Genomic DNA, 15,520 nt, shown 5'->3' with positions numbered 1-15,520 from the left:
ACTGTCCACAGCGTCCTCACTTTCATCTTCCACAACACTGTCCGTGCGGAAGGAGTGCAGGATCCTATTGTGGTGTTTTCCGCATACATCACAACTTCTCGCTTCACAATTTGGCACCTTGTGCCCTGATTCCAAACACTGGTAACACAGTTTGGACGACCGCACAAAGTCCCAGCGGTCATCCACGGTTTTCTTCTCGAACCGTTTGCATCGGCGTATGTTATGCCCGTTGGCCTTACAAAATACGCATTCCTTATCACTTGTTGTGTCGCGCGTCGCAAACACGTGATACCTCGGCTCGACGCGTCGAGCGTTCTCGCGGCGGGCGGGCTCGGCGCACTTGTCGCGCTGACCCGCGCGCTCCTTGTCTCTGTTCCTCGCCACCATTCTGAACAGACCTCCGTGGCGCGTGATGCCGGCGGTGATCTCGTCAAGCCAAGCGGCGAGATCGTAGATACTGCTCCTCGTTTCGCGGCGGCGATCGCGGAACCAATCCCACCGGAGTTGCGTCGGCATCTTGGCAACCATCTCCGCTAGCAGCTGCGGGTTGTCGAGATAGCAAGCGTCCATCCCGTCCACGGTGGTGATGACGTTGCGTATCGAAACCGCAAAATCCACGACTGCTTCGTCCGCGGGGTGGTCGGCGAGACTCGGCATCCTCCGGGCGTCTTCCAGTATCTGCGCGATGATGAGTGTCGGGCTGCCGAAGGCGTCCTCCAGCGTCCGCAATATTTCCGACACGTTGCGCGGATACAGTAGCAGGCCTGCTACCATGTGACGCGCACGCCCTTCCAGTGCGCGCGCCAATCTTCCGATGTTGTCAGCGTCCCCTATCCCCCATCTCTCAGTAGATTGGAGATATGCCGCGTTGAAGCGGCGCCATTCCCTCGGGTCTCCGCTGAACTTGGGCAACTCCGGCGGCTGCCCCGACCATCGAAAGTAGTCCCCGCCTCGGGGTGAGGGTTCCGCGTAGATTGCTCTTCCGTCATCTCTGCGGTGCCGTTCGTCCGGTCGAGCTCCGTCGACCCATTCGCGTACCGGGTAGCGATCGCGTTCGTCCGGTGCGCGCCAACGCAAGCCAGAGGTTTCCATACGCCTCGGCTCCGCGTTGCCAGTAGGCGCCGGGCCATGTCCCCCGGGCGCTTCTCCTCTGTGGCCGGTCAGTTCGTCCCGCGATTCCCCAGCGAATCGCGTAGGTTCCGGATCCAACACCGGAACCGGTAGAGCTGCGGCCGATGTCCTGAATCCCGTTCTGGGCTGATTGGCGGCGTCGTCCTGCCGCGTTCGTAGGTGGGTGGATTGTTCGACACCCGCGATAACCTCCCCCCCTGGGGAGCTTACGTTAGCTGCTGTGCACTTCGACAACAGCTCACGGAGTTGCTGGAACTGCCTCTCGTTGCTGGCGGCTAGCTCCGCCATCTGGCGGCGCAAGTCGCTACTCGTATCAGTCCGGACTGAACTGACAGAGTCCCGATCCTCCTCACGGCGCTGCTCTTCGGGCTCCATGGCGACGTTGCGTCCCGACCTCAGGGATGCAGGCATCGTAGCTGGAGACTGCGTTGAAGGATCCGGCTCGAAGGACCAAAATGTAACCGGCGTGGGTTACGTGCGATGACTCTCAAAAATGTACACGCCTGGTCTTCTTCGGAATCTCCCAACTATGCCACCGTTGTAAGGGGTGACGTTCCAGACGGCCCCGCCGTACCGAGTTACCGAGTAAGCTGGATACGGACGGAGGTGAATGGATGTATGAGCCGGGAAGAGCGGGCACTGGACCGACAAGTCAACCTCAATAGCCCTGATAAGGGCTTTCCGAAACTGGTCCGTGAATCGGTATAATGAGGCGAAGCGGTCCAGGCTGGCGGCGCGGCGAGTAGTCCAAGGAGCGGGAGCGGAGAAATGAAACACAGGTTTCAACAGTCACACCAGAACTAGTTTATTCTCTCAAAATGCGCCCTCTATATACCCGGCCGTGATCGCGTACCGCCCGACAGTGGGAAAGTACAGCCAATCAGCGGCCGGGGGAGAGAGACAGCCATATCTCTGTCTCTCTCTAATGGGCACCGGACGGGCTACACTTTTATACCGTACCGGTGCCGTTCCAACAGTTCAACAATTACAAGTCATATTTATGCTATATAATATCCGTAATATCTATTTATTCTACATATTTATTTACTCATCCTTACTTATATCTAATACATTCCTAAAATACATGTAAAATCGGTACAATTCCTAGAGGCCCTTCTTCGGGCCGCATTCCGGCGGGCGACCGTTTCGCTCGCCGCCAGGCGCCTGGAATTCTTTTTCAGGGCCGCCGCACGGGGTGTGCGATCTGTCCGTAACATCTTGTATGTAATGTATATAATCTAATCATTAAAAAAAAAAACAAATAATAATAAAAAATTGTATTAACATGTTAGTATTTCGGCTCAACACAGGCCATGCCTAAAGAGCCGTAATACATATAGTAAATGTATCTATGAAATAAATATGTATCTATGATTGTATCTATGTATCTATGAAATTAAATAAAAAAATTAAATAAAATAAAAAATAAAAAAAATTTAAGCCGTCTGATGGCAAAGTATAGTTGAGTCTAGTACACAGTCATAACTATGATGGGATCAATCTGATGATTTTCCAAGTTCGACAAATAAGGCATTCTGCCCAACAATAGAAAATGATCGCTAGATGGCAACATAAGCCAAAAAAATAATTTGTCGTCAGCCACAAAATAGTTTGCGATGTTAGTTGAACTAATTTTAGAAATAAAGGTATTAAGAACAGTTACAAAAATGATTCGAATCCGTGCTATTCGCAACGAAGTGCAGGAGATGGTCGGACGAGGCAAAGAAACAAGAAGAAATACTTTAACCACTTCATGCTAGCGTTTTTTTTTTATAAAAAGGGTTTAAAAAAACATCAGGTTTTCAAAAACAATGTTTTATTCAAAGTATATCCACTTTTCAAATAAAATATAGATTTATATTATCCACTGACACTTCGTGATGGAATTGCATTTTAATATATTATTAGATTAAAACCAATATTTTTAGCTTTTCCACTTTATTTTTATTTGACCAGCGACCGGGTTTCGTCGTTACCGAGATCATCAGACATCACCAGTCTGATGATGTCGGTAACGACGAAACCCGGTCGCTGGTCAAATAAAAATAAAGTGGAAAAGCTAAAAATATTGGTTTTAATCTAATAATATATTTAAATAAAATATAACAATTTATTATTTTAAGAAATAAAAAGACTTTGTTTTTTGACTAGTCATAAATTAAACCCTGAAGAGGGCAACAGGTTGTTGCCGAAACTAGTTGGTTAGTAAAAATATGAGTGGATCAAAAAACAAAGTCTTTTTATTTCTCAAAATAATATATCAATATGATCCACAAAGTTAATGCTTTCAATATTCAAAACATATAACAATTTAAGCATATTTAATTACATCTACAATATTTTGTACTAATTCATTGTCAAAAAAGCAATTGAAAAAATCAAAATTGGAACGCATTTAGCGCACGAGCGTGACTCGTTCGAAAGAATAAAGCGGATAATTGTTTTATCTCGCATAAGTGCGAACAACAATTTAAGTCTCAAAATACATCTCACACCCTCTCTTCCTGGTAACCTGCTAATTTACGGAACATAGCTGAGAGTCCACCAGTAGGAAACAGAATTTCACAGACCATCCAGTCTAAACTAGACAAAATTGAACTGATTATTAATGAATTATTGCCTCTTTTTTCCAGGAAACAGAGAACTCTTCTTCGACCAACGGAAATGGCCTGAGTGTCAACGGAAATTCGAAATCCTCCAAAAAAGACAGTAGCAAGCCCAAAGCCGACAAGCCCTCCGATAAGAAAACTTCCGTCACCAACGGTGTGTCAAACATTGCCTTGAACAGCGTCACGGAGATTGCCGCGGTCAGCGGCGGGGCCGCAGAGCCTCCCGTTGCGGACCTAAACCCCGACATCATCGAGGAAGATGCCCTCGTGCAGCATCCGGAGCCAGACAATGATGAACTGTTTCCGGAACTCAACTATGATGAGAACTCCGATAATGACAACTTGGATACGACCTCCCCTAATTTCTCTCCTGTCGGGCGCAGTGCTACAAGGCGATCACAGGTAATATACAAACCATATCTCTGTTAATATATATAATGCCTTTTTGCACATCCAGACTCCCGCAAAGACACTCATTTTTCATAGCTTTAAAACTGTATAATTCATTCCATAAAGACTATACGATAGACACTAATTATTTTAATATGTTTCAATTTCGGATTTTACCAAAATTATTTATTAAAAAACAGATCTGTGAAGCTTCTTCTTTTAATTTATAACTCATAAAGTATATACTTATTGCAAAATTTTTTCATTTTCAATTTTTTGTTTTTTGTTAAAATGAAATATTTCTATTTATATTAGCATTTTTAATCTATTTTTATTTTGATGTCTATGGTATTCTTTCCAATACCCTTAATTTTACCGAAAATAAAATGTATATCCGCGCACAAGTGTGTGCTTTGATGTGATTTTTTTTTGGATTCAAATGATAGAATATTTTTGCACAGATAAATGTTAGTAGTATGTATCTAATCAAAGTAATTATTGACGTTATTTACATTTTTTTCTCCAGGCTAAGAAAATCCCCACACCAGAAACCCCCCAACTACCGGCCTCCAAAAGTGATACACCTGAAGTTGTAGAGATCTCCCCATCGCCCTCTCGAAGCACACCCGACCAGACAACTCCCGTAAGTTATCCGTTATTAGGTCTAGTGTGTTGCTGTTTTCCTGGTACCCTAGACACGTGTCAACCACATCCCCCTTGTGACATTTGACCTCGTGACCCTGACCCTGAAGGTTGCCATACACTTATTGTCTCGGTACCGTGTCAGCATATGGGCACCTCTAGTTTTTCCAGTTTATTTATGTATGCGTATTTCACTGAACGTGTTCAAAGTTTGGCAGTTCAAATAAAAGTTCATATGTAAAAAAAGAATCTAACCCTATTTAAGTTTTACTTGGTAAATACCACTATTTCTTAAAATCTATTATGACTAGTGGCGTAAGCAGAGTTTTAAATCAGGGTAGGCAGTAGGGTTGAGTTAGGATAAGGCGTAGTAGGCGCTGGTCGTGTTTCTATATGGAACACTAGTAAAACATGGTACTGCTTTTCTGCCTATATAGAATGCACGCCACTGATTATGACATGTTTTTTGTGGTATTTATGTACCATGCAAAACTTAAATCGAAAATGGATAGATAATACATACTACGAATTGACTGCCCAATCAGACAGTGAAACCCATATATCGTAGTCATACAGGAAAAAGTGACCAAGTGCATTTCTTACAAAAACGTGATCATTGACTATTTGATATCTTAATAATATTTATTATTTGATATCTTACTAGCTAAATATTGCCCTGAAAACATCCCAAAGGATTTTAAGCTTGGAAGTATTATATATTGCCTTGTTAAAAATGACTAACAGCATTTTTGATTATTTTGTTGCCAAGCAAAAGTGACTTAAATGGCCCTGCTGAACACTTTACGTTTTGTTAGTTGGTCACTTTCTCCTGTACGACTACGATATGTGTCTTATTTGCATCTATTTAAAATCATATTTTTTCCTCGTAAATTACCATTGCTCAGGATCCATATGCTTAAAATTCCATGCTATTTTTTTCAATATACATTAGCATCAAGTTAGATGATTTTTATTTCCATTGACCAAGATTGGTGATTATGAAGAGTGACCAGAGATGCATTTGCTGATAATATTTGTTTTATAGCTGCGCGAAAAGGTGTTCAAAATGAAGGATATGTACACACCCATGCGAGTTTCCCCCGCTCCCGATTCTGTGAGGAAAACACGAGATACGGACTCGCCCGTCGCAGACAAGGAGGAAGGAAGTAAGTCTTTCTTCACCCTGTTTCCATTACTCTTCAATACTAAATAAATATAGAAATTTAGATGCCAAGTTTGAGAGAACACAGCGTCATAGATGCTTTCGAAATATGCTGGAGAGGAGTGCCGAGGGTATACTGGATCTAATCTTACAAATGTATCTATCTAGCGTCAAAAAACACTCTTCGTCTCTTACGCTCTACCAATAATAAGCAAATAGAACATTTATAAGTGTCTCGCGCTCTTTACCAACAGTATGTAAAGGATGTTTTTAAGCGCTTCCCGCAAACAATGTGTTAAGAGAAGTAAATGACAAGTACCCATAAGGCAGATTGACGAGATTAGAAAAACTGTAGCAGTTTCTCCTCTACAGAAAAGACTGGTGTCTGGGCAAGATCATAATACCCAGAATGATCATGCCTTGAGGCCGTGAGGGTAATGATAAAAATAAGTTACAAAAGTTTAGTCATGTGGAGCCAATAATGGTGAACTGTCAAGCAAATGTGGCTAGAAGTGGAATCCCAAGAAGGCCAAAAAAGACGTATTGTGATCAAGTAAACCAAAAGATAGGTTTGGAGTTCGAAAAATCGGTGTGCATGTATGAGGAGTTATGGATGTGGAAAAGCCAGAGCATATCTGTAAAGTGGAGTGGTTCAGTTCCCGTCGTCTCCAACGGTTACTTGAATATGATTTGAATTTACAAAATGCCTTTTTTCAGATGAGTCAAAAAACGGGACACACCCAGGTAGCGAGAATGGCTCCGCTAAATCCGACACCAACTTCTCCAAATCCAGAATAAAAGTTTCTCCTTACCGTCGAAGCTCCCGCATATCCGAACAGTACTCCATCATGGCCAACTACTCCGGTTAGTTATCCCTTTATTCACCTTTTTTACTACAAACATTGAAATCTTGTATAGTTTGTAAAGGGACTATTGAAATAAACTATAAATGCGGATTAAGAGGTCAGTACACAAGGAGATACTATCGGGTAATGATACCGTCTTCCTATCTGCATAACCATTGGTAGGTTAAAATTCTAAGAAGAATACAAATTTTAGATGTAAATAAATGTATTTATGTAAAAAAAAAACCTTCCTAAAAAGCAAAAAGTTTTTTGCTTTGTAAATAATCTGTGTAGACAATTGTATTTTTTTACTGTTTTATTTCCTTAAGTCAACAGTATATTTTAACTATTATTTTTTTGTTGTTAATTTTTTGTTAAAACACGGATGAAATATATCAAATAGCATTCAAACGATAAATGCGGGAAAATGGTAATAGAGAAATCTATTTTTGTATGAAATGAATTCGATCAATGCGATCTATTTTTGTATGAAATGAATTTGGGGTAATTTGAATAAATAGGTAATTTGAAGAAATAAACGGCTCATCTGGGAAAAGGATTATTCGAGGATCTATTCTTTGCGTCGTAGATACGTTCCAAAAGATTCCCTGAAATTTAAAAAAAAAAAAAATTACAAATCGGGAAATTACCTTTTAGAAAATTTAGAAACGATTATCTGAATAATAATTAAAAATAAACAACGAAATTCGAAAAAACAATGACGCACAGCGAAAATGAGTCTTCATTCAGTAACGACCCAAAGCGCGGTCTGAGTGAATATGTAGCTTAAAATTTGCCTTTAGTTTGATGCATATGATCTTATGCAGTAGACTCGAGAGCGGCTCGATGATTTGGGGGCCACACGAGCTTAAGTACTCTCTTATGGTAGAGAAAGTCCAAAAGAAGTTTTTGAGGTATCTCTACATGAGAGTACGGCTATTATCCTTGGCTCTACCCGACCCAGTTTCTCCAGGGTATGCTTGGCTACAATAGTTTAGAGACTAGAAGGAATGTGTATTTGATTACGCATTTTTATCGATTGTTGCGCGGTATGATCGATAATCCTGAAATTATCCAGAGCATTGGTCTGTATGTTCCCGATAGTTACCTAAGACAGCGTCGGCATAGATTGTTTCACATTCCTATACACAGGACCAACCTGCCGATGGTTATGCCTGTAGGAAGAGCTACCGCTATGTTGAACAATATCACATTGGATATTGATCTGTTCCATGTGTCCGAAGGAGTTTTCCGATGCGCTTACTTTTATTATTGCTTACTTTTATTATAATATATACGCCTTGAATATTGTTTGTAATGTATATATTATTTTTTTATTAAATAAATTGAATTGAATTGAATTGAATTGAATGCATGTAAGAGTGAGCAATCTGTAGCAGTGATAAGACACAGCTTTATGGTTTCAGAGACGACATATGCACTGCTTGTCACAATAAACACATGGTGATCTTTTTTATTGGTACACATTGAGCCTGTTATCTTTATTGCAAAATATTTGTCCATAGCAAATGTACCATTTTGCACATTACGATGTTACCAAATACTATATTCATTTTGAATTTCCCCACGTAGGCACTTGTGATGTGATCAAACTACTGTTTTTTATTTAATTATTATTTTTTAATTGGTCAGACTGAATGTAATCTCGGATTTAAACTAGTGTATTTCAACTGCCATGAGTCGTAAGTGCTCCTATTGTTAGCATAAATTACCTTTATTTTCTTTTTGTGCAGGTAACAACACCACCCAACAGACCGAGCTGGTTGGAGACATATCTTCCTCCAGTCCCACGGGAGATGCCGACCAATCGGGAGACTGTTCTCAGGCAGACAAAAGTCTCTCCGATAGCTACAAGTTTGTACATATTTTTATTATTCTCATAAACAGTACAAACCTCTTTTTCTTACTTAACCCTTTAAGTGCTAGGAGGTATTAGTAAGGCCGTTCCCGGTAAGCAGTAATATTTTAAGAAGAGTATAACCTAACAATTTTTGTCGTTCATATATTTAATGGATATTAAGAAGACTTACCAAATATGAACACTGAAATTAAATATGCACATATCGCTCACTCCTTTCAAGAAAGTCATGAATCAAAACACTTTATTTTTCAGGAGAATGTTTTTAAAATTTTAAAATAAAACACAATGTATTAAAAAACAAATATCAAGCCATTTATTGAACTTTTTACTGTGCAACAAATCTTTTTAGGCAAAACCTGAAAGTTTTTTCTCCATTTAAAAAATATTTTGTATATTTAAAAATATAATTAAAGGATACCTTTTCTTCAAAATGCAAAAACAACATTTTCTGCCCTGTAGCGGGTTAAATATAAATATTAAGTTAAAAATATGCCTCTTTTGCTGGAATATAGTACATTTTGTGGGCATTCCGAAAACATGCATTATTTATAACGTTCTTGAAAAGAGTGAGCGATATGTGTTCCTATTTAAAATAATTCATATAAGTGCTTGATATAGGCTAGAAACACGCATAAAAATGGGCACGTTTACATGTTAATTAATGCAAACGATTTGTATGGCCGGCCTGGCGATGACGGTATTGGAAAGCGCATAAACGCGCTTATGGCAGAGAACCGGTTAAATATATTATCTTTACTACATATTGTGAAATAATATCTTTCCAATTTTGACATAGTAAAGCTTGTACACTCTTCTGTGAGAATTTTTTTTTATTTGGCACACCAAAGCTTTCCTCTTTTAGTTTTTAAAGGTTATCTACTCCCTCTGCGGCAAAATGTCGTTCTAAGCGGAGAAGAAATGATACTTCTCTAAAAAAAGGTTTTTAAAGTTTTTAAGTCGAGTTGTGGTCCTGTGGTTAGTGTCGCGGACTCTTAAGTCGGAGTTTCACCCACTCTATCACGATTTGATACCTATTTCCAATAAATGAACCGCTTAGACTCACAGAAATACATAGTATGAAATTGAACTATTTTTGTAAATAATAAAAACACAAATATTTCTGTTTTAAAAAGAAAAAAGGAGCAGTATCAAGCCGCGTGTACACAAAGCACGACACACACGTACACACTGGGAAACGTTTGTGTATTGTTGATTTTTATCCCTGATTTTTTCACAAATTATTTGTTTCTGTCGCTGCAAAAGAATTTAATATTATAATACTTTTATGTAATTCGTAATTATATTTCGGAAGAACATAAAAATTCTGAGCCCGTATCTATTATTATACATTTTATATTGATATTCTCATTTTTAAATGCGAGTTGTAGTAAATACATATCATACATAAAAGAAAAGAAAAATACTATTATACCTTATAGCATTATTCAAATAAGATAATAAACCTTGAGTGCAAGTCCCTCTCCAAGCACATGAGCTCAGTCTCTTTTTCGGAGAGGCACAGCGAAACTAAAATTATAAGTTTACCAAATGTATAAATGTATAGAAATTGTATAAAAATGTCTCAAAAGAAATGTAACTTTATTAAATATAACCTAGAGGGAAAGTTTAAAATAATTAAGCTGGTTTGGTGAGCCGAGATGGTGTTGCTAATGTTTGTGTGATGGTCGTCAGGCACATCAAGGGTCGGCGCAGCTACCGCCACCTGCGGGAGATCAGTCTCAGGAACCTGTCGGCGCAGCGCCACGGGCGGGAGCCTCGCGGCCACGAGGAGCAGGAGAACCGGGACACCTCTATCAGCAGCGTCAACGCCACGGCCGGATCACACTCCTCTCGTAACTACCGCTTTCACTCAATTCTGGGCAAAAGAAATAAATTTTTATTTGTTTGGGAATTATACAGCTTTTACATTACAAATATTAAAAAAATAGTTACATTGACTATGATAAAGTCAATTAAATAATTCCACATTTATGTTAAATTAAAATTAATCTTACTCTGGTTTCAAAGCCTTCCGCCTGATAAAAAAATTATATAGCATGTACATTAGAAATATTAAGAAAATAGTTACACTGACTATGATGAAGCCAATTAAATAATTCCACATTTATGTTAAATTAAAATTAATCTTACTCTGGTTTCAAAGCCTTCCGCCTGATAAAAAAATTATATAGCATGTACATTAGAAATATTAAGAAAATAGTTACACTGACTATGATGAAGCCAATTAAATAATTCCACATTTATGTTAAATTAAAATTAATCTTACTCTGGTTTCAAAGCCTTCCGCCTGATAAAAAAATTATATAGCATGTACATTAGAAATATTAAGAAAATAGTTACACTGACTATGATGAAGCCAATTAAATAATTCCACATTTATGTTAAATTAAAATTAATCTTACTCTGGTTTCAAAGCCTTCCGCCTGATAAAAAAATTATATAGCATGTACATTAGAAATATTAAGAAAATAGTTACACTGACTATGATGAAGCCAATTAAATAATTCCACATTTATGTTAAATTAAAATTAATCTTACTCTGGTTTCAAAGCCTTCCGCCTGATAAAAAAATTATATAGCATGTACATTAGAAATATTAAGAAAATAGTTACACTGACTATGATGAAGCCAATTAAATAATTCCACATTTATGTTAAATTAAAATTAATCTTACTCTGGTTTCAAAGCCTTCCGCCTGATAAAAAAATTATATAGCATGTACATTAGAAATATTAAGAAAATAGTTACACTGACTATGATGAAGCCAATTAAATAATTCCACATTTATGTTAAATTAAAATTAATCTTACTCTGGTTTCAAAGCCTTCCGCCTGATAAAAATATACCTAATTCTGTTTCTTGACAACTTAATCGGTAGTGTAATGGTCAGCGCGCAAGGCTACTATCCTGGAGGTCCCAGGTTCGATTCCCAAGAGGGTCAAAATAAATATTTGTGATTTTTCAGTCTAATATTTATTTGATTTGACCCCGGACTGGTACCTGAAGCAGAAAGCTGATAACCTTTCCTTTGCGTGATTAACGATCCAGATAACTTTGCTTCTATATGATGCAGTGCCCTATGCACCATTGGGTACGTAGGGCACTACTTCACTAGAGACATCTATTTGTGAGATTTAAGAAAGCTTTTTATTAAGCAGAAACTCTTATATTAATATATTCTTCATCTTTGATGAAATGTCAAAAAACAATATGAAAATAACTCCCGTAATTGGATAATCCAGATAATCTAGTGAAGTTCTAGTGATTCAAGAACAATTTTTCAAAATTGGTTCATATATATAGAACTTCCAAGAATTTGAGTAATGTGGCTGTCAATAATGGGTAGGATTGGTGAATGTTACACGTGTGTAAAGTGATCACTTAAACCAGCCTATGACGGTCGTCAGCCCCGTAAATGCCCAGACTTCCATATTCTTATTTATCTTTGAGAGATGAGTCATAAAATAATATGAAAAATACTCCTATAATTGGAGACAATCCAGATTTGTGAACAAGTATTTGGACACACTCAAAATGCTTATTTTTTTTGTAATGTCTCTAATCTAGGAGAACATGGAGAACTCAACCAAAGATACTCCAAAGAAAAAGTCCAAGGAAGAGAAGATCCAGATTTTGTGAACAAGTATTTGGACACCCTCAGATTGTTGTAAATAATTGTTTCCAGGCGACACAGTCTCCTCCGAGTCGTCGGGCAAGTGGACGCCCGTGGGGCACGTGGTGGGGCGCAAGCGGCGCCCGGACAGCGCGGAGCGGGAGGAGGCGCTCTCCCCGGCGCTGCAGCTGGGCGCGGGGGAGGGCGACGCGCCCGTGGCCCCGCCAGGCAAGCGCGCGCGCCTGCTGGGCTACGTGGCCACGCCGCTGCGCCACCTGCGCGACAAGGTGGCCAGCAGCACGCCCATACACGTGAGCTAATCATTATATTCATATACTATATACATACTACTCTCTTCTTCGCCTTCTTATTCATCATTGCTGAGGGTTGTGACCCTTGCAGAAGCAATGACTCTTCTCCAGTTATCCCTTGACTGCGCTGCACGTAGCGCTCCAACCACTGAGGTGCCTGCTGCTGCCTTAATTTGATCGGTCCATCGTGTGGGGATCTTCCTCTCCCTCTCTTTCCCTCCAGGCTACCGATCACAACTAGTCGTTCCAGGCTATCCTCGTTGTCACGCGCAACTTGTCCAAAGAACTGGAGAATCCGTCGGGTACAGATATTGGCCAGAGTCAAGCCATCCATGTGTAGTTCCTGGCGAATGGACTCATTGGTGCGTCTAGCTGTCCATGGAATTCGGAGCATGCGCCTCCAACACCACATTTCGAAGGCATCAATTTTTCTCCTTTCTGCTGCTTTTATGGTCCATGTTTCAGCAGCATAGGGAAAAATGGAGTGGACCAAGCTCCTGACAAGATTCATCTTGGTGTTGTTACTCACACCCGTCTTTCCAGATTTTGCCTAGCTTAGACATGGCACTTTTGGCGATGGCGATACGACGTCTAACTACTCTAAAAATAAAAATTGTTTTTTGAGAGTCAAGTATTTTTGTATTTTATATTAACACTTTTATTCTAGTTCTACTTATAAAACCTATACCCTTATACCCTTTACTATGACTAAATTACATATATTGTATACCCACACACAGGGCATGCCTTTATGGGATCTTTTTTTGTATTCATTTTTATATTTTATTCATATTTTTTGTATTTGAATTTATGTTATGTAATGCAAAAGAATTTAAAATAAAGAAAAAAACTCTTATTCTGTATCGGAGTAACTTCATGAGAGCTCTGTATCCGTTATTGTAGCATATAGTTCCTTCAATGAATAGCGCATAATAATTCCTTCTTTTTCGCCTTTGAAATGAGGATGACGCAGAAGATAAAAATTCCCTTCCCGTCCTTAAGCATCAATCGACCCAACGGGTAGAAATACCTTTCCCGTCCAAAGTGTGTTAATAAAAACCCCTTTATTGCAGTTTGGTCGATCGGCACACAAGCCAGATCCTCTCCTGGTTCCGACAGCAGTAGAGGCGCTGAATGGAGAGGAAGAAATGCCGCTCGTAGCCGACATCGTCCCGCTGAAGGAAGGCGGTCCCGAACACAAGTGGTGCTCGCTCATGTAGACAAACAATATCGCAAAAGGCATAAAGAGTTAGATGACCGTAGAGATATAATCAAAACCCCAGTCCGGCTTGCAGACATCCTTACCAGCGCAAAACATCGCAAGAACTCATCAACACGACCTCACATTTGATATCATCAACACAACCTCACATTTGATATCATCAACACGACCTCACATTTTGAAATAACACTCTTAAAACCATAGGGTGACTTTTAGTTTTGTCTAGAAAAACTTGCTTTGAAAATTAGGTAAACATTTAATTTTTATTATTAGCAAATAAATTATTAAGAGAAATCAAAAGACAATTGGTAACAATTCTTGTTGAAATCTGTAAAGAAGTAAGGGAGATACAAAGGATTAAACTCTAGACATTGAAATTCGCAAAAAAGAGTCAGTGAGACTTGGAATCGTACTCTGTACTCTACTTGTACCGTGTAATTAGTATACTCTATTCTAAATGTGTAGTGCTCTAGATAATAGCTGGCAGTATTTTTTTAACAGCATTTGTGCCAACTTTTCAAAAAAACACACTAGCAGTTTTCTACAATCAAATATAAACGATTATTGAACTTTTACTTTTTTTTCATCCAGAGAGAATTTACAAAAATTCCTTCAAAGCAAGTGTGTATGTTAATTCCTTCATGATTGTATATATTTTTGTTTGTGGTTAGTACAAAGCTACCTGAAACACCAAGTTTTTTCTCATGTTTCTGTGGTTCAAATATTATTGCGTATTCAACCTTGGTTTTCAATCTTTCGAATGATCTTTTGAGTGTTTAAGATTTGTAATAGATAGATAATCTCATCACTGTAATGCAAAAGTGTCCTACCTTATTTTAAGAATGATTTTATAATGTAAAAAGGAAGTTATTTACTCACGCCTTAAGTTAAATAAAAACTAACAATCTTGTGTCTTGGACTTAAAGTATGTGGATGCATTTCGTATTGAAAGTGCAAACTGATGTTTTTACCGACGTTACTACCAACTTTCCGGAACAATGCATATGTGTAATTATGCAGCACGTTGCCAACTTACTAAAATGCTTTATTAAAAAAAAATAGTAAATGATAATGATTAATGAAATTATAGATATTTTGGATTTTTATAAATAATAAGAGAATCTAAAAAATCCTTTTATATGGAATATGTATTAAATTTGATATTGCTCCCTAATAAAAATAGCACATTAGATTTGTGAAGTGTCAATGTTTTTAGATTAGTGTTCACATTTAATCATTCTATTCCGACACATCAAAAGTAACTTTTAAATTAACATAATATCCAGTAAAAACTCATCAATTAAAGCAACAAAATTTGAAATATATTTCCTGTAATAATAACAAAACCCTTATCCGCACCCCAATGGTGCATAGGGCACTGCCATATATAAACGCAGTGTTATCTTGATCGTTTACACATGAAGGAAAGATGATCAGCCCGCCGCTTCAGGTACCAGTCCAGGGTAATATTGAATAAATATTACAGTGAAAAAATCACTTATATTTATTTGACCCCCCCTGGGAATCGAACCCGGGACCTTCGGAACGGTAGCCGAGCGTGCTGACCATTACACTGCGGAGGCGGACAAAATTACTAATTATAGGATCAAATAATTGTCCCCTACACTGACACTTTTACTTACTACTTTACTTTGATTTTAAAAAAAATCTGTTGTAATAATGTACATTTTG

General features: G+C 38.8%; 1 protein-coding gene across 2 annotated transcripts in view; it reads left to right on the top strand.

Moving 5' to 3' along the window:
- Positions 1-15,174, top strand: part of LOC148310268 (uncharacterized) — a 33,606-nt gene extending 18,432 nt beyond the window's left edge. Inside the window, exons 4-11 of one of the 2 annotated variants that reach the window (XM_088258757.1) lie at positions 3,765-4,142; positions 4,657-4,773; positions 5,818-5,938; positions 6,652-6,798; positions 8,534-8,654; positions 10,354-10,514; positions 12,368-12,606; positions 13,680-15,174. In XM_088258757.1, coding sequence (XP_088114883.1) covers positions 3,765-4,142; positions 4,657-4,773; positions 5,818-5,938; positions 6,652-6,798; positions 8,534-8,654; positions 10,354-10,514; positions 12,368-12,606; positions 13,680-13,826 — 1,431 coding nt within the window. In that variant the 3' untranslated portion in view covers positions 13,827-15,174. The remainder of the gene's footprint in view (positions 1-3,764; positions 4,143-4,656; positions 4,774-5,817; positions 5,939-6,651; positions 6,799-8,533; positions 8,655-10,353; positions 10,515-12,367; positions 12,607-13,679) is intronic. The other variant, XM_088258756.1, reaches the window with a different exon arrangement.
- Positions 15,175-15,520: the final 346 nt, after the last annotated feature.

Source organism: Brachycentrus maculatus, unplaced genomic scaffold (genome assembly GCF_059751285.1).
Source record: "Brachycentrus maculatus isolate JH-2025_06_01 unplaced genomic scaffold, ASM5975128v1 h1tg000102l, whole genome shotgun sequence".
In the NCBI taxonomy this organism is placed as follows: domain Eukaryota; kingdom Metazoa; phylum Arthropoda; class Insecta; order Trichoptera; family Brachycentridae; genus Brachycentrus; species Brachycentrus maculatus.
This window is presented reverse-complemented; position numbering and strand designations above follow the sequence as displayed.